At 40.0% G+C, this 19,077-nt stretch overlaps 1 protein-coding gene across 3 annotated transcripts in view; it reads left to right on the top strand.

Annotated features, from left to right (window-relative positions):
- Positions 1 to 19,077, top strand: part of IQCH (IQ motif containing H) — a 123,331-nt gene that overhangs the window by 4,397 nt on the left and 99,857 nt on the right. For all 3 annotated transcript variants that reach the window (XM_064267371.1, XM_023558367.2, XM_064267372.1), the window contains exons 3-4: positions 7,778 to 7,861; positions 12,796 to 12,971. In XM_064267371.1, coding sequence (XP_064123441.1) covers positions 7,778 to 7,861; positions 12,796 to 12,971 — 260 coding nt within the window. The remainder of the gene's footprint in view (positions 1 to 7,777; positions 7,862 to 12,795; positions 12,972 to 19,077) is intronic.

Genomic DNA, 19,077 nt, shown 5'->3' with positions numbered 1-19,077 from the left:
AAGTTACAGCCCTGTTCTCTTTTCCTCTTTCCGTAGGAGAGTTGCAACCAATTCTGCTATAGAATTAACCCTAGAAATAATTACACCATGCCAGTAGCCAATTGGGGCTGCACTAACTTGTTTGAGCCCTAAAAGTGACAGCCAAGTAGCCGATAACTGCATAATGTATTGCAGTTGTAGGCATTTGGTTATTTGTTTTGCACACAGTTGTACACATGCAGGAATAATTGCATTCTCCAAGCCAGCAAACGCAAAAAGGATAGCCTTTCAGTGATGTTTTTGACCACAAAATACTTATAATGTATTTTTTTAATCTATAGCGTGATGGCATGAATATTAAAACAATTACACATTGCAAAGTATTCTCTTTGAGAGGAGGGGTTATGAAACATGACTGACTGCCATATGTTTCAGGCATTATCCTAGATATAACAAAAAAATTCAGCTGTTTTTACTGCACGGATAGGTGGGATGCTGTTGCCTAATTGTCGACAGAAACCAGTTGGCCTTGTAATTTTATAAGATGATAAAAAATGATGCTTCCCAGGTTATATAAGCTGATCCCTTAATTGGATATTGCATATCTTTATCATTTTTATTAATGAAAGGTAATTATAACAAAATAATCTACCAGAGTTCATACTAGGAATAGAAAACTAGGGTCTGTTTCTAACAAAATCTATCAGTCAAGTCAGAGAGCACTGTGACAAAGAATTCCAATTCCTCTAGAAAAATCAGAGGTCTAAAAAAAACCCCAAAACGAATTCATGCAATAAATAAATAAATAAAGATAAACACTAGTCCTGCTTCCAGTGTCTTTGGCCAGATTATTCTCCTCTTTAATTTAACCCCTGTGCACCTTTATTACAGTGCGTCATTTGGTGCCGCACTTAAACTCAGTGACATTTGTTAATATATGGACATTAAACAGGATGTGCCAAGTGTGGGTTGGAATGCTGTGAGCAGGTATGGGAGGCAGCTGCCAGCCAATTAAACCCCTAGTGACTAGTTCTCCCTCTCAATTCTCTTTGTCCTTTAAGGAAAAAAAAAAAAGTGATATTGTTTTGAGGTGGGTTTTTTTTTTCTTTTGCTCTTCATGTATCTTTTATTTCATTTCTAATTGATTTAATGGCTAAAAGGAATATGTATACTTCAGCTTTGTTCTTCTTTCCTCTGTGCATTATTTCAACAAATTAACCTTGAGGATAGCACAATTAGTGGTCTCTAAAATATTCCATTCCATAAAATGTAGGATCCTGTCATTGTGAAGTTCACAAAAGCAACATTTTTCAGCTGGTCTGTACTGTCAAAAAAGCCTTAAAAAAAAAAAAAAGATAGAAAAACTTAATTGTGCACACAACTGGCCATACACTGAACGGAGAAAACCACAAATGCTCAGGAGATAGTTGCTTCCTCGCTCCACTCCATTCCCCCAGAAGATGAGAAGTTGGGCTTCCCTCCATTTGTGAACAGGGCAGAGTGGAAGACTGAAGCAAAGAGTGTTATATCTGAAATCATTTTGACTATGCCTCCAAACACATCAGCACTTTTTTACTTTCTCATCTTGGAGTGGACTACTCATAGACAAGATACATTCTGTTCTTTCCACCTCAGAGCTGGGAAAACAGGACTTTCAATCACATCTTTGCAGTCTTCAACATATATATTGGCAAGTAGCATCATGGATTCCATAATTTATGTATGGTATTGCCACACTAGATCCTTGGGGCGGATGTACTGCCAAGACCTCCCAGACAGAATTTTCCAGAAATATCCAGATCTTTTAAGATCAGGAACAAGGTACACTTAAACTTTCAAATTTCTTTATAGCCCAACCTAAAATCAAAACACGTTTTATTCATTCACATAATCCCAATGGATGCTCAATCACTGGGGAGTTTTCAGAGCTGGCCCTGTGACCCTGTCATTTAATATTTTCCGGTTGGTCCTGAGCTATCTGGTGCTGTACCATGAAATACAGAAAAAGCATTGAACTGGGTGTAAAGTGGCAGCAGCTTATAAGCTTGTCATAAAATTGATTAATGTTAGGATATGCTCAAAAGAGAATATCACATACACTAAGACCTCTGTCATCTCCGTTCTCATAAAAATATCAAAAGGTTTGTTCAGTGGTTCTCAAGCTTTTTTGGTCTCAGGACTGCTTTACACCTTTAAAAATTATTAAAGAGCCTAAAGAGCTTTGGTTTAAGAGGGTTGTGTCTATTGATATTTATGATATTAGAAAGTAAAACAGAAATTTTTAAAACATTTATGAATTCATTTAAAAATAGTAACAATAAACCTACCATCAATATTACTTAAAAACAGGTTTTATTTAAAATTTTGTATTTGTATTTTTAAAATATTTTATATTCATATTTTATATATAGCAGTTTATAATATTTGTATTTTCCTAAACAAACAGAAAAAATTAGTGAGAAGAGTGGCATTGTTTTATAGGTTTTCAATATCTAGCTTAATAGAACACAGTTGGATTTTCATATCTGTTTCTGCATTCAGTCTGTTGCAATATGTTGTTTTGGTTGAAGCCTATGAAGAAAATCTAGCCCTACACAAATAGGTAATTGGAAAAGGGAAGAATATTTTAGAACCCTTAAGATCCCTGACCCCTGGTGGCAAAGTGGTTGAGAGCTTGGCTGCTAACCAAAAAAGTTGGCAGTTCAAATCCACCACCCGCTCCTTGGAAACCCTGTAGGGCAGTTCTGCTCTGTCCTGTGGAGTCACTATGAATTAGAATCAACTTGACAGCAATGGGTGTGGTTTGGTTTTTTGGTAAAGTCCCTGGGTGGTGCAAGTGGTATGCGGTCAACTACTAACCTAAAGGTTGGCGGTTTAAGCCGTGCAGCGACGTTGCAGAAGAAAGGCCTGGCGATCTGCTTCCGTAAAGATTACAACCAAGAAAGCCCTATGGGGCAGTTCTACTCTGTAACACATAGGGTCGCCATTAGTCAGAATCGGCTCAACGGCGATGAGTTTTCAGAGAATTGAGTAGATTTTTCTTTGCTGCTACACCAAAACTAGACAACTGGTAATTCTTAAATGTTTGTTGCAATGTGGAATCAGAAGTCACATCAGTAAACTTTTTGTATTTTGTAACTTGTGAGATTGAATGCTCAATTTTAATAACACTAAAAAAGGACAAAGTCTTTGTATTGTTTTGAAACTAATTTGTCCCAAAAGAGTCTCAAGGGACTCTTGTATCCCCAGACCGCACTTTAAGAATCACTGGCTTTTGTTGAATGCAGTGCTGTGCCAGCCACTGACAAAGAGTTTGAACAAGACAAAGTCTTCAGCCTACTTTCAGAACCACAGCAGAATCCCTTTGGCTCCATTTGATTTGAGAATGTTTTAAAAACTCAAAAAATGTTTAAGTGCCTACAATGTTTTCTACATCCTCATCTCAAAATTCCCTAATCCCCCCCCAAAACAGCTACCAGCTTTATTTTAATCAAACCAACACATGATGTATTATGTAAATAACCAGATAAGTCTCTCAGGTGCTATCTCTTGGAGTTCCACCTTCTTGATCTCTCAGTATCTTGTGCTTTCACACTTCCACAAGTGGCTAACATCTGGGTGTAACTATAATATCCCTAGATCTCAGCTCTCTCGATTATTGCAATATGCTGATATGCAATCATTTGTGAAGTACAGCACATGTCCCCCTAAATGTTTACTATTAGAGTAGTGACGTTGGCTAACAGTTAACTTTTCTTTACGAATTGGAGCAATTCAAATTACTCCTATGATAATGTCACTCTCACTCAGCTCGGATCCAGTAGGCTCTCTTGAGTGGAAGGGAAAGGGATAGAGTTATTGCTGCTGCTCTTGTAACCCTGTGCAGGCCTCTGGAAGCATGTAATGCATTCGAACATCCCCCATCAAGTGTTTCAAGATGGGAAAAAGGTTGAGAACCACGGCTTCAGATCATCATACTGAGGCATGGATGATCACCATCTCAGGCCAGAGGGGATCACATGAATGGCAATTACTCAGTAATCAGAAATTAGTACCTTCTCTGCCTCAGATACCGCACCGTTGTCAAGGAATAGGATTTGTATACAAAAGAAACCAGGAATAAACCGCAGGGTAATAAGCAGGGGGTTCAAGAGCACGTGATTCCACCGCAGCAGTAGGGGTCCACCATAGGGGCACACACCAGTTCCAAGAAGCCTTATTCACTAAGCATTGCCTTGCTCATGTTCTTGAGTTTCTATGGTTTCCAGTGAAGGAAAGGCCAGTCCCACCAGAGACAGTTTGCATCATTTGTTGAGGCAATTAGCATCATCTGATGAGAATGGCCATGAAGTGTGGAGGGGGTGAGAAAAGGATAAAGGTGGAGATGAAATTGGAGAAATGATTGCCAAGATATCAGTGGGATCGCATTCCTTTTTAGAGGCTGTAGGGGAGATTCCGTTTTCCCTTTCCAGCTTCTAGAAGCTGCCCACATTCCTTCCTCCACCTTCAAGGCCAGCAGTGTTGCGTCTCTGTGTGCCTTTCTTCCACAGTCACATCTTTCTCAAACTTTCTGCTTTTCTACACCCCTGGTCCACTTTTAAGGACCCTTGTGATTACCTGGGAAACCCTGGTGGCATAGTGGTTAAGTGCTACAGCTGCTAACCAAAGGGTCAGCAGTTCGTATTTGCCAGGCGCTCCTTGGAAACTCTATGGGGCAGTTCTACTCTGTCCTATAGGGTCACTATGAGTCGGAATCGACTCGACGGCACTGGGTTTTTGTGTGTGTGTGTGTGTGTGTGTGTGATTACCTGAATAATCCATGATAATCCCCTTGTCTTAAATTCAGCTAATTACCAACCCTAATTCCATCTGTAGCCTTTTATCCCATTTGCCATGTAGCCTGACATATTCACAGCTGACGAGGATTAGGACGTGGCCATCTTTGGAAGGCCATTATTCTGCCTACCACAATAAAGGAAAAACAAGAGAAGAGCCAAAGGCTCTGTGTCTGTTCTGGAGTTCTTTTCTGCTTGCACTTGCAGTCTTGCCTTCTCTCTTGTTTAATGTGACCCACTTACCACAGAGCTAACTATGTCTTATCTGAACTACGTAACAATTTGTAGGCTTCTGTGATCTTGAACAAGAGGCAGGCATTTACTGAGTTTCCTCATCTGTTACACCACAGGGTTGAGGTAAATGGTCTCTCAAAACTGCTCCAATATTACAGTCTGACCTGTGAGGCAATCATGTCTCTATAGATTATATTCCAAAGTGTTATGTCCCATTGACACCAGGCATATCTGCCAAACAACTCAGGCTGCAATATCCTTATTGGTAATTTCCCGGTTAAGTCACTGTTGTATTTAATATATGCCATTCCAATAATAAAAAAAAAAAATTTAGTTTTTTTTTATTGGAAACCCTGTTTTCTTTTTTTAATTGGAAACCCTGGTGGTGTAGTGGTTAAGAGCTATGGCTGCTAACCAGAAGTTCGAATTCACCAGGCCCTCCTTGGAAACCTTATGGGGCAGTTCCGCTCTGTCCTATAAGGTCGTTATGAGTTGGAATCAAGTCGACGGCAACGGGTCTGGTTTTTTGTTTGGTTTTGGCCAGGATTGATGAGGTCTTTTCACCAAGGTGTGAACACATGTACCTTGTGGATGACAAAAAATAAGAATAAATCTAAAAAAAAAATTGACTCCAAACTTCTACTCTGATGTTAATAATGTATCTTATCCACATAGAATAGTCTTGTTACAGGATTTGTTCGTCTTATTATATGCTCTGGAAGTGCACATACCTCATAACATTGAAATACCTTATGTTCATATGGAGCCCTGGTGGCACAGTGGTTAAGTGTTGGGCTGCTAACCAAAGGTCAGCAGTTTGAATCCACCAGTTCCTCCCTGGAAACCCTATGGGGCAGTTCTACTCTGTGCCATAAGGTCGCTATGAGTCAGAACTGACTGACGGCAATGGGCAATGAGATGTTTATATAGCACTTCACAGCTTACAAAATGTTTTCACATCTGGTACTTCGTATTGTCCTCTTGTAACAGTGCTATGAGGTGGTTAACATTCAGTTCTTTAAAATGGGTATATTTCTAGGGGTAACTGATCAGCCAGGTCTGTCATAATTCTAAGTAGACACTTTATGTGCAGCCTTCAACAGTGGTAACAGAGGTATCAAGTAATTTGTTGGAAAGTCGACCTCAAGTGCTGGACTGGCAACAGCCTTATTCACTCACGTGCTGCATATGCGGTAACAAAGTGATCAGACATCTTTTTATTTTAAATTGGACATCATCTTAATGAGACATCTCACGCTGCCTTTTATCTTTTCTTTTGAAAGGAAATATGTTCATGGAATGCTCTCAGGCACTTTCTTAATCATACTTTAGGCATTTTTCCTGCCTTCTTATGGTCTTGATATATGTTACTCACCACCCATCTTTCTAAACATTTCACTGACTGTAGATAGAATTATATATATATAAACTATATACAAAATCCCAAGAGTTATAATATTGTAATCACACATACAGACAGCATTGAAATTGCAGCTGTTTATGTTAGCTTCCATGCACAGAATGGTTCCATAAGTTATTTGAGAAATTAATAATTTTCTAAATAATTCAAACAACCCGTTTTGTCCTTCTGCCTCTTTGGTTCTTAGGTTCATAGGCATAAAGTAGAAGAGAGACTTTTAGATGAATCGTAAACTCATTTAATTTCCAGACGTTGTCTCGTGTTTAAACACTGACATCAAAGCAAAGAGCCAATTATCAGAGTTCATTTGATCTGAAGCCCTGTTGGCTGAATTGCTATAGTTTTCCTTATGCTGAGAAGGAAATCAGTGTCACAGCTTGAAGATGCAGTATATAAAATCACTTTATCTATAGCACTTTAGCTTGAAACGTGTGTTTGGGCTCACTAACCACAAGGAGGCATTGAAGCATCTCTTCAAGATGTGAAAAGCAATTTTATTTTAAAAAAAGGTTGCACCTATAAATTGCTGAATTTCATGTAAGCAATTATACCTGCTTGTGAGTATGCAATGCCTTTTAAGTTCATGTTTTGATCTACTTTTTGCTTTTTTTTTGGAAAGACGTAAATATCAGCAGAAAGTGTTGCTGCACTTGTTTCTCTTGCAGAAGATTTTTGGACAGTCGTAATCCGCAGATGTTTTCCTTCTCTGCTGCTTCCGACGGAAACGAAGGCCAATTGCAGGCTTTAATTAGTACTGACAAAGTAACTGCAGTAACCTTTCTCACCCTTTGAAGGTTCAAAGTTCTCTTGCCTGTAAGCAGAAGCTTATTTCTTTAGTATTTAGAATTACTTAAATACATATTCCTGACAGCGAGGGGTTGTTCTGAAATCTGTGTCAGTTCAGAATGATTCTGGGGCTACATCTTCAAAATGCCACGTAGGAAGTAGAAATCGCAAAGCTAAAACAATTTATTTGAACCTGAGTATAATATTCTTACATGCCGTCTTGAGCATTCAGGTTAAATGTCAGAAAATTTCCCCCAGTTTTTCTAATTCTGGTTCCCAGCAGCTGTGCTGGCATCGTTGACAAAATATGAACGTCCCTGATGCAGAATGTGATGCTTAGCGCATCTTCCAGAATAGTGCCTGATCCCCTGAGAAGGAAGGACCCCACCCTCAGCAGCTGCGCTGCTCTACTTCACAGAAATTCTGAAATGTAAACTGGGACATTTTGAAATTCTAGTGTGCCATTGTGTTATACTGACTTTTTTTTTTTTTTCTGGGTTTTGACACCTTGTTTGCCTTTTAGGATATTCCCAGCCTGTGCGAAAGCATATTGCTGACATGGACACACAGCAGAACATGCAGCTGGGGAGGCTGTGTGACATTTTCGGTACAGTAAACGCTTTTACACACATGACTCTTTGGGATGTTTATCAGTGGATGTTGATAAAATGTTTGGGGGGCTTTTGTTTTGATTGCACTGAAAAACGCAGTGCGCAGACTGATTCTTTCATAGTTTTTGTACAAGGAAACAGCTTGGATGGTTCATCTACTTGCAGGGCAATTGAATGTTTTGTTTCAGAGAACAGATTTACAGTGAAGTCAACTTGAAAAAATGGGCATTTTAACCGGTTAACTTGGGCAGTTTTCTAAATTCTCTTTGCTGCAAGCTTGGATAAGTATTTCTCTCTTATATAGCCCCAAATCATCTTCCTTTACTGGATCTTGTACTGAGTCAGGAAGCCCTGGTTGCATAGTGGTTAAGCTGCTAACCAAGAGGTTGGTAGTTTGAATCTGCCAGGCGCTCCTTAGAAACTCAATTGGGCAGTTCTACTCTGTTCTGTAGGGTTGCTATGAGTCGGAATTGACTCAGCAGCGGTGGGTTTCGTTTTTGTTTTTGGTTTTGGTAATGAGTCAGGTCAAACTATCCTATCTGTGCCAATAGTGTTTGTGATATTATCTCGGGAATAAGTGGGAGGTGGTATCAGAAATGAAGCATTGTGCTTTCATTGCAAGAAAAGAGGGAAACGAAAACAGATTTTTAGAAGAAGCTTCTTAAAATACAGAAACCCTGGTGGCATAGTGGTTAAGAGCTACAGTTGCTAACCAAAAGGTCGGCCGTTCAAATCCACCAGCTGCTCCTTGGAAACCCTATGGGGCAGTGCTACTCTGTCCTTTAGGGTCACTGTGAGTCAGAATCAACTCGACGGCAATGGTTTTTTTTAAAAAAAAAAATCATTTAATTATTAGAAAACAAAAAGTGGCTATGGGGGGAAGTCTTAGAAATACAACCTTGATTCTGTGAAAGATACATCTTTGTAAAAGTTAAGTTCTGATACTAGTTTGATCATTTATAAATCAGACACCAGTCTGGGGCTAGGGGAAAAGCATGCATGGATTTGGTGACTTTGGTTGATGCTGTTGGAGGCCAGGATTCAGTACCACTTAAAGAACGTAAGATGCAAAGCCTGAGCAATAAGCAATAACACTGAGTTAGTTTTGGGGGTACTGGCCAAACATTCAGGGTTAAACCAAAGTGAGGTTCCTATTAGTTACCAAATAAGAACTTTGTTTTGTTAAAACATAATTGCTTTGGCCCTTATTTAAGCAAAACAAGGGAGAATTTAAAATTATCAATGATCAACTAAGCTGGCTCCCTGGAATGGCATAGTTTACTTGATTCATATATATTTCAGCATCATTATTATTTTATAAATGCCATTTGGTAACAAAAATACATCAGTGCTAGAAATTTAGAGAGTCCTAAAATAATAATAGTCTAATTGCTTTAATCTATTACCTAGGCACTAATATTGTTTCTCAGCATTACCAAAAAAAAATGTTTATTAATGACTTACATTGATTTGTTCGTGCTGAGCTGTTTCAACTCAAAACCTGACTGGGTGGAAATCACACAAGTGCAGCAGAGGGCAGACTTTGCTCTACTTTATTTGAATTAATTTTTTTCTTCAGCTTTTTCTATGTCTTTCTATTTATAGTATAAACCATCACCAGAGAATTTCTTTATAAAAGATTCCAATTATTGAAAAAGACTTGAATTAGGCTTCTATTATTAAATAATTCAAAAATTCAGTCTGTGTCTACCTGCAATGGAAAATTGTGCTAAGTAGAAATTTCCGGAGAGATTATGAACCAAATGTCTTTTCTTGCTACACTGTCTTCCTGATACAGTGGTGCGATCACCAAACTTTTTCAAGAGGAGTAATGGACATTTATAAGTAGTAGTTAGAAGTAAAAAAACTACTTGTGAAATAAAACTATGAAAAAGCTAGAAAAATTAGAATTTCATGGAAGATAGATGATTATCCTTTTTAAAAAAAAATCAATTAATTTCTATTAAAAGGTGTTGATTTTTCCGCTTATTCAGGGGAAACAAGATAATCCGATCACGCTGGTAAGACTTGTCACTCCAACATTGGCTGTGAAGTCGAAGGTGTCAGCTGGAGACCTCAATAACTTGTGTTTTCAATTCCTGGATAAGTTAAGCAAAAGAGTGACTGATGTTAACTACTGACCAGCAATCAAAGCAACTTTCATCGTCTTATTCATTTCCAAAATTGCCTGTCAGTTAATTCTGAATATTTGTAAATTCGTGATCAAGTCGCACTAAGCCTGGTATTAGTGTTAGTGATATGTATGTATTCCTTTGCCAGAAATGAACAGAAAGGTGAAAATTAGCAACATGCTTTAGTATCACTTGTAACCTAGAAATTTCTTCCCAAGAAAAGTCTATTTTTCTTCGGCTACACAGCGTCTCTAAGCCCTTTATGTTGCTTGTTTTCGTGTCTTGTCCTTTTACACTTTTTAAAATACTACTAGTTTGGTTTTAAAAACCACTAGTTTGGTAAGACGCTATTCTTGAAAACACAGGATTTGGAATAACTGATTTGCTCATTCAGCAATTTGGAACAAGTTATTTAACTACCGTCTCCTCAATTTATTTTGAGGTTTATGTGGAATTTGGTTTCAAAATTAAATTGGAGTCACTTAAATATTTACATTTACCTAGCACCTACTCGGAGCCCTGGTGGCACAGTGGTTAAGAGCTCAGCTGCCAGCCAAAAGATCAGTAGTTTGAATCTACCAGCTGCTCCTTGGAAACCCCATGGTACAGTTCTACTCTCCTGTGGGGTCGCTGAGTCGGAATCAACTCGAAGGCAACGGGAAAATGTAAAAAGCACCTACTCTGGGCTCAATTTTGTTCCCATCCCAAGACACTGCCTCTGGCCACAGGCTGCCTGCCCCCAGAAGGGGAGCTTCCTCCTGCGTGGCGCCTGTCTCTCTAAATGTGTAAGACTTTCCACTTCCTGGTTCTGTTCATCCCCCCAAATCCCCCAGTCAACTCACAAGTACTTATTGCCTGACTTCTGTGCTCTGCACAGTGTACCAGGGCGTGGGCCATACAGGAAAGGGTGTAAAACCTGCTTCCTGCCTTGAAGGAACTTGGAGACTCAAAATTAATACATTTGAAACAATAGGATGAAACAGCAGAGGATACCACTTAGTCACCTTAAGTGTTGAGGAACTGATTAAAAGCACAAGCCCAGAGGCAGGCCGGGAATCACTGTTGGCTGGCCTAGTCAGTGGGGGCGGCGGGGCGCGCACCTGGACCATTTGTTGTGCACCTGCTATGTGCCAGACTCTGCACAATGTGCTTTATGTGTATTCTTTCATTTAATACTCTCTCAAACGCTGTGCAGCAGGTTTCCCATTCTACCTATGAAGAAACAAGTGCTTTGAAAGGTTAAAAAATGTGGTTTAATAATGTCCCCAGGGAAGGCAGCTAAGCCAGACTTAACCAGTGCTTTGAAAGTTAAATCATGTGCCCTGGGTTTCAAGGCAGCTGAGCCAGAATTGAACCAGCCTTGGTGGTGCAGTGGTTAAGCATTTGGCTGCTAACTGAAAGGTCAGCGGTTCAAACCCACCAGCCATTCCACGGGAGAAAAGACCTGGCGATCTGCTCACATAAAGATTGTTGTTGTTAGGTGCCATTGAGTCACTTCTGACTCACAGTGACCCTGTGTACAACAGATCAAAACACTGCCCAGTCCTGTGCCATTCTCACAACCATCGCTATGCCCATCATTGCAGCCCTTGTGTCCGTCTGTCTCATTGAGGGTCTTCCTCTCTTTTGCTGGTCCTCTGCTCTACCAAGTGTGATATCCTTCTCCAGGGACTAGTGCCTCCTAGGAAATCCTGTGGGGCAGTCCTACTCTGTCATACAGGGTCACTATGAGTCAGAATCAACTTGACAGCATACAGCAACAACAACATGCTCTGTGTACTCCAGCAAACTGAACAAAGGAGTCTTAAGCTGCCTTCCCAGCTCTACCTCCCTCCTGTAAACTCTAAGTACCCAGGCTGCAATTTTCCTTGTGCCCACTACTCTCCCCGTGTTTTACAGGTATTTGCACATGTGAAATGCTTGCTCGCCAAGGGCAACATCTCAGTTGCTTTGATTGCTGTACTTCTCTCCATGTCTAGCCAAGTGCTTTGCCCCTACTCATCAGTCAGCTATTATACAAATGAATTAATGAATGAATGACTCCATTGGCTGCTGACTTCCTGTTTGTACTCCTTAAAAAAAATCTGCAGCGTGGAGCGGGCAATCTCATATCACTATTCCATTTGGATAAGATATTTAATTAGGATTTCTTTCTATGTACTTAGAAGCACATCTCAAAAAGGAGTTAAGTTAAATTAAGAGAGTGTTTCCTTTAAACCAAGAATCACTAGAGGTGCTATTTAAGGAAATACTCCTCTTTGGAAATGAAGCAGGAAAAGGTTAGTTTCCTGAAATTATCATTACTCTGGTCATAATCAGACCATTTGTTTGGACAGGACATTCCCCACATTGGCCCTGTCAAGACCAGGCAGAATAAGATATTGCAGTTTCATCAGCTTTCTAAAGTTAAGAGCTCTCTTTTATAATTTACCGAAGTGAATGGGATAAACTTTTGAAGCAGTAGACAACTCCCGTTGATGTTAATGCGAGTTGTGTAGCTGAATCCCTACATATTATTTGAAAGTACTGGTCCATGGTACCTCACAGCCCTTCCTTCAGAAGGAATCATTGCACCTATTTTGTTGATGACGCTATTATTTATCTTTTCTTTAGAGAAATGCTGAAGTGCAGAAAAGCCAGTTAAATTGCTAAGATTTGTACAAAACCAATCTAAATTAACTTTATTGTGGCTTTTGGATGTGCTCTTTATTTTAAAGTGCTCAGCGTCAGTTCAGTGCCAGGTTTCATAATGTCATTTACCTTTCTTCCAGTAATTAACGTTGTGCCTATTGTTTTAGATGACAATGTGAGCGTCATCTACATCTGCTCCCATCACATGGATGACGAGTTACTGCTGTATTACCATAAAATCCTGAGTCTACAGGCAGCTGTCAAATCGGGGAACCCTGAGGCCAGAAGTGACCTGCAGGACAGGTTCAAAGTTATCACCCCTGAAGCTGTAAACATCTTCACTGTGAGTTTGTCTTCTAATTACTGCGGCTTCAGGGATGCAGTAAAATTAAATTGGAAATTTTATAACTTGCAACGCTCTGGTACACATCAGTGAAATATTATTGCAAGTTTAACAGCTTTACTGATTAGACTACTAGTTGGACTGTAGGAAATAAATATCCCAGTTTAACTTTCCGACTTAGTTGAGCTACTCCTGCCCAGTTTCTCTGTAGCTAAAAGCCTAATTGCAGTGATACAGTGGCACCAGCAAGTAGGTGAATTTATAACATCGGCAGTCCCTTTCTCTTAGTTTTGTGTGGAAGACACCAAGGTAGAGAGAAGCTGGTCCTGCCCAAGGTCACAAAGCTAGTTAGGGACAGACTTTAGACTAGGGCCCCATGTTTTCTGATTTCCATACTGGTATTCCTTGTCACTCCATGACATTTTTCCCCCTCAGGAGAATTTGGGTTGATTTACCATGTCACATTTGTACTGATTTTTAATGAATGGGATTAATTCTGAGTGGAAGCCTATCCCTAAACAAAGGCCTTTGAGAAATTCATGGAACCCTGAGGGCAGCATTCTAAGCATAAGGCTGTGCTTGAGATGGTGTGAAGTGAATTTCTCTACATTTTAACAAGAATTTAAATTCTGTATGTTAACCGACTGTCTTAGTTATCTAGTGCTGTTATGACAGAAACACCACAAATGGCTTTTATAAAGAGAACTTCATTCTCTTAAAATCTAGTAGGCTAGAAGTCTGAATTCAGGGCACAAACTCCAGGGGATGGCTTTCTCTCTCTTGGCTCTGGGGGAAGGTTCTTGTCATCAATCTTCCCTTGGTCTAGGAGCTTCTCCACCCAGGAACCCCAGGTCCAAAGGACATACTCTGCTTCCGGTGCTGCTTTCTTGGTGGTATGAGGTCCCCATGTCTCTCTACTTGCATCTCTTTTTTATAACTCAAAATAGTTTGGATTAAAACACGATCTAATCTTATAGATCTCATCAACATCATCCATCTCATTAACATCACAGTGATAGAATTTACAACACATAGGAAAATCACATCAGATGACAAAATGGTGGACAATCACACAATAGTGGGAATCATGGCATAACCAAGTTGACAGATATTTTGGGGGACACAATTCAATCTATGACACTGACCACCATTTTAATACCCAATGGTCTGTGCAATTTTGAGGAGACTTTTGTTTTACAATTAAAGACTCTGAATTTGCTAATAAAGATAGCTCCCTCCATTCACAGGTGGGATGTACCAAAGTCAGTTATCTATTGCCAGAGAAACTGCGTGCTTTACACAGGAGACATCATATATGTTGGGCACTTCAGAGGCATCATGATTTCCCACACATGCACATACACACACACACACACACACACAAAAGGTGAGGAGGGGGCACAAAGGCTAAGAAAAGTCCTGCCAGAACTGGGGAAGATTATAGCACCTAGAATCTGTACTTTGTTGGTATACTCACTGAATTGTCATCAGGGTTTGCTCTTTTCTAACAAGATGAAGATTTTATTTTTTTCCTAACTGGACACCTCAATTTTCCCTCAGAAGCCCTCTACTCTGTTCTGTCTCCCTGCATCTTTGGCTGGGGAAGAAGAAGGCAGGGGCAGCAGGGAAGCAAGAGAAAGGACAGGGGACAAATCATTGCCGCTTACTTATATTCTTTGGAATCTCCCAATATCCTCCACCATTGCACGGATTGCTTTGGTGCTTCTAGCTATTCCCTGGCCCCAGTGGCATAGTTATTGTGGACATTAGAAAGCAAGGAAGAAAAAGAACTATTATTAACATTTAGTTGAATTCCTGGTTTTCTCCTTCAGAAACTGGAGCTAATGCTTAATGGTTGCTAATAAAGACTTCCTGTACTTCTGAAATGACCATATGAGTTGAAGAGGCATGGGGTGGGGAAGAGGCACTAGATTTGGGAAAAGGAAAGTGCCTGAACATTTATCAAATGCCTTCTATCTTAGATGCTTAGCATACGTTTTCTCACTTGGTCCTCAGAGCAATACAAGAAGGCACAAATTATCAATCTCCTTTTATGGCTGAGAAAACCAAGACTCATTTTCCAGTCCAAGGTTATTAGTGGAGCCAGATCGTGAGCCAAAATCTGTCTGACCCCAGAACACTATTATGAGTTCAAATGACTGCTTTGCTCCTGGGTGACCTTGTGGCCTTGGGCAAGCCCCTTTACCTCTCTGGTCTCTGTTGTTCATCTGTAAAGTGAGATGATGGATTAGATCATTTTAAAGTCCTTTCCAACTCCATAATTCTTTCATCTGAGAAATGTACCCTTCCCAGTCTGCTCCACAACTTCCAAGCAGGAGCTAGGTAGACAACAGTCACAGATATACGGAGTTATATTCGTAGATTGGGTTTGCCTCTTCATAAGTGGAAACGTAGGGAATATTTTAAGTACTTAATGCTTCTCATAGTTTAAGTTTAAGTTATTTGAGTAATTAATCACCCATAGGCAATCAAAAATACAAAAATTAACCTCTCACTTTGAAATCAGTTCCTGCTCCTGTTTAATTATTGCTTTATTTCTTTTGAACGGATTTGAGAGATTACATCAGTACTGATTTTCATTCAAATGGATGGCTTTGAGGAGTTTTTTTTAAAGCTTGCCAAAAATCTATTTGCACATCTCTCCAAGACACTGGTGGTAGTGGTAAAATGTGCAATTATTGTCATCATGTCCATTTTTGAACATTTTAACGTTTACAAAGATATCTTAAAAAAGTACCTTTTGTCTCAGGTCAAGAAAAAAAAAACTTAACTCAGTGTTGATAAATGTAGCTAAAATGCTGCGTCATGTATTTGGAACATTCTAGATTTTTGTCATCTGTGTTAATCCACTGCCCGGATGTGAAGATATGGGTTCTCTAAATGGTCATACAAGACACACGGCCAGTAATGTGTCTCTGCCATCACTCACTCACATTTGAATCTTTATTAAACACTTACTGAACACAGTGCTGTGGTACCATCTTGCCTGAAAGTAGAAAGTAAAGCATGCCCCCAGTTGACTATAATCCAGAGTCAGTAGAGTACTTGCCAATAGAGCTAATCAAACCTAGAGGAGACGCAAATCCATCCTGGCTGGAAATGTGCTCAGAACTTTAACATTTGGTTCTGTTGCCGCATCTGCCATCTCTCATCATACCTCATAAACCACCAGATGTTCACTTCTCAATCTGTAAAATGGGCAAAATGGTGGCAGCTGTGGCATGATAGGAAGAGTGCAATCGACTGGGTTCAAATCCTGTCTCTACCGTTTACTAGCTGTGTGACTCACTTGAGCCTCAATTTCCCCTTCTCCGCAATAAACGACAAAACCAAACCCATTGCCATCGAGTTGTTTCTGACTTATAGGGACCCTATACAACAGAATAGAACTATCCAATAGAGTTTCCAAGGAGGACCTGGTGGATTCAAACTGCAGACCTTTTGGTTAGCAGCTGTAGCTTTTTAACCACTATGCCGCCAGAGTTTCTGTTTCCACAATAGGGCCTGTTAATTGATATAGTGTCTTGTGGATCAAATGAGAAGATAGCTGTCAAAATGCTTTGAACTTGTGAACTTAAGGTGAAAGGTTGCCACCTTTGAAATGCTCTTCTGGGCACCTAGAGAAGCCCACCACACGCGTTGAGGCTCAAATCACCAGTTTTCCCATTCAATTTTTTTACATTTCCTCATTGGAATAATTTGTAGGAAAAGGAACGGAATGAAATATACAATGGAGAAAGACAGTAATCAACCATCCAAACCCACTAGGTGCTTAAGAAGTATTGTGATGGTTAAGGTTGTGTGTCAACTTGGCTGGGCCATGATTCTCAGTGGTTTGGCAGTTATGTAATGATGTAGTTTGGCAGTTATGTAGTGATGTAGTTTGGAAGTTATGTAATGATGTAGTCATCCTCCATGATGTGATCTGATGTATTCAGCCAGTTGGTTGTAAGGGGAGTTTCCTTGTGGGCATAGCCTGCATCTAATATGTATATATATGTCCATTCTGGCAAAGCTTGCTCGCTTGCATCCAGCTCGTCATCACCTGACCTCCAGTTCTCGGGACTTGAGCTAGCAGCCTGGTGTATTGCCTGCCAGTCTTGGAACTTATCAGCCTCCACAGCATGTGAGCTAGCGGCCTCCCATCTGACCTTCTCCTGCAACTGCATGAGTCAGGAGAAGTTTCCAGCCTGACATTTGACCCACAGACTTGGGACTTGGGACTTGCCAGTCTTTACAACCACATGCGCCATTTCTTGAGATAAATCTTTCTATATGTACATATACACTTTACTGATTTTCCTTCTCTGGAGAACCCAGCCGAAGAAAAGTATCAACTGTTTTGTTACCAGCCACTGTCTGACAGAAGATGAGGGGTTTCCTAGAACCACATTCTCAGAAGTATATTTTAAAAATGGATTAAGTTATGGTAGAAAGGGCAGGAGATTTGCATAGATCTAAGGAGCTTAATTTTTTTTTTTTATTAAGGAGCTTAAAATAGAACACCTACTCTGAAGGAAGGGTAGAAGTGCAGGCAAGACTGAAATCCAGGCGCTCCCCTGTCTCTTTCTCTCCAACAGTTTGTAAAGTAAGTGGTGCAGCTGATGGTCCTGCAAACGGTTGCTCAACATTTCTCCACATTTTTAATGCCATGTTGAGTAGATAATTCTGATTAGAATTAGGGCAGTAGGTACTAGTCTGTAAAATCTTTCTAACTGTCCTCTAATTTAAGCACCTTTGCATTATATTATTTGCACTGACATTTTTTTTCCATTTTTAAAAATTGTACTTTAGATGAAGGTTTACAGAACAAATTAGTTTTTCATTAAACAACTAATACACGTATTGTTTTGTGACATTGGTTGCCAGCCCCATGACATGTCAACACTCACCCCTTCTCAACCTTGGGTTCCCTGTTACCAACTTTCATGTCCCCTCCTGCCTTCTCGTCCTTGCCTCTGGGTTGGTGTGCCCATTTAGTCTTATATTGCATTATGGGCCTGTCTAATCTTTAGCTGAAGAGTTACCTAAGGAGTGAATTCAGTACTGAGTTAAAAAGGTATCTGGGTTCCATACTCTCAGAGTTTCTCCAGTCTCTGTTAGACCAATAAGTCTAGTCTTTTTTTGTGATTTAGAATTTTGTTCTGTGTTTTTCTCCAGCTCTGCTAGGACTCTCTATTGTGATCCCTGTCAGAGCAATCAGTGGTGGTAGACAGACACCATGTAGTTGTGCTGGCCTCAGTCTGGTGGTGACTGTGATAGTTGTGATCCATTAGTCCTTTGGGCTAATCTTTCCCTTGTGTCTTTGTGTTTATTCATTCTCTCTTGCTCCAGATGGGGTGGGACAGTGGAGTATCTTAGATGGCCGCTCACGAGCTTTCAAGACCCCAGACACTACTTAACAAAGTAGAATATAGAACATTTTCTTTATAAAATATGTTAAGCCAGTGGAGCTAGATGTTCCCCAAGACCCTGGTCCCACAGCCCTCAGCCCAGTAATTCACTCCCTCAGGGAGTATGGATGTGTCTGTGGAGCTTCCATGGCCTTGCCTTGGTCAGATTGTACTGACTTCCCCAGTATTGTGTACCATTTATCTATGTCTAGTTAGTGCTTTTCCCTCCTGTCCCCTCCCTCTTAACCATCAAAGATTGTTTCTGTGTGTAAAACTTTTCATGAGTTTTTACAATAGTGGTCTCATACGGTATTTGTCCTTTTGTGATTGACTTCTTTCACTCAGCATAAAAATAATGCCCTCCAAATTCTCCCATGTTCTGAGATGTTTCACAGATTCATCATTGTTCTTTATTGTTGCATTGTATTCCATTGTGTGTATGTACCATGATTTGTTTATCCATTCATCTGTTGATGGGCACCTAGGTTTTTCCCATATTTTTGCTATTGCAAACAGCGCTGCAGTGAACATGGGTGTGCGTATATCTATTCATGTGAACGCTATTATTTCTCTAGGATATATCACAAGGAGTGAAATTGCTGGATCATATGGTACTTCTATTTCTAGCTTTTTAAGGAAGCGCCAAATCGATTTCGGAAGTGGTTGTACCATTTTACATTCCTATCAGCAGT

Source organism: Loxodonta africana, chromosome 13, assembly GCF_030014295.1.
Source record: "Loxodonta africana isolate mLoxAfr1 chromosome 13, mLoxAfr1.hap2, whole genome shotgun sequence".
Taxonomy (NCBI): Eukaryota; Metazoa; Chordata; class Mammalia; order Proboscidea; family Elephantidae; genus Loxodonta; species Loxodonta africana.
The sequence above is the reverse complement of the archived record's forward strand: the minus strand, read 5'-3'. Positions and strand labels throughout refer to the sequence as shown.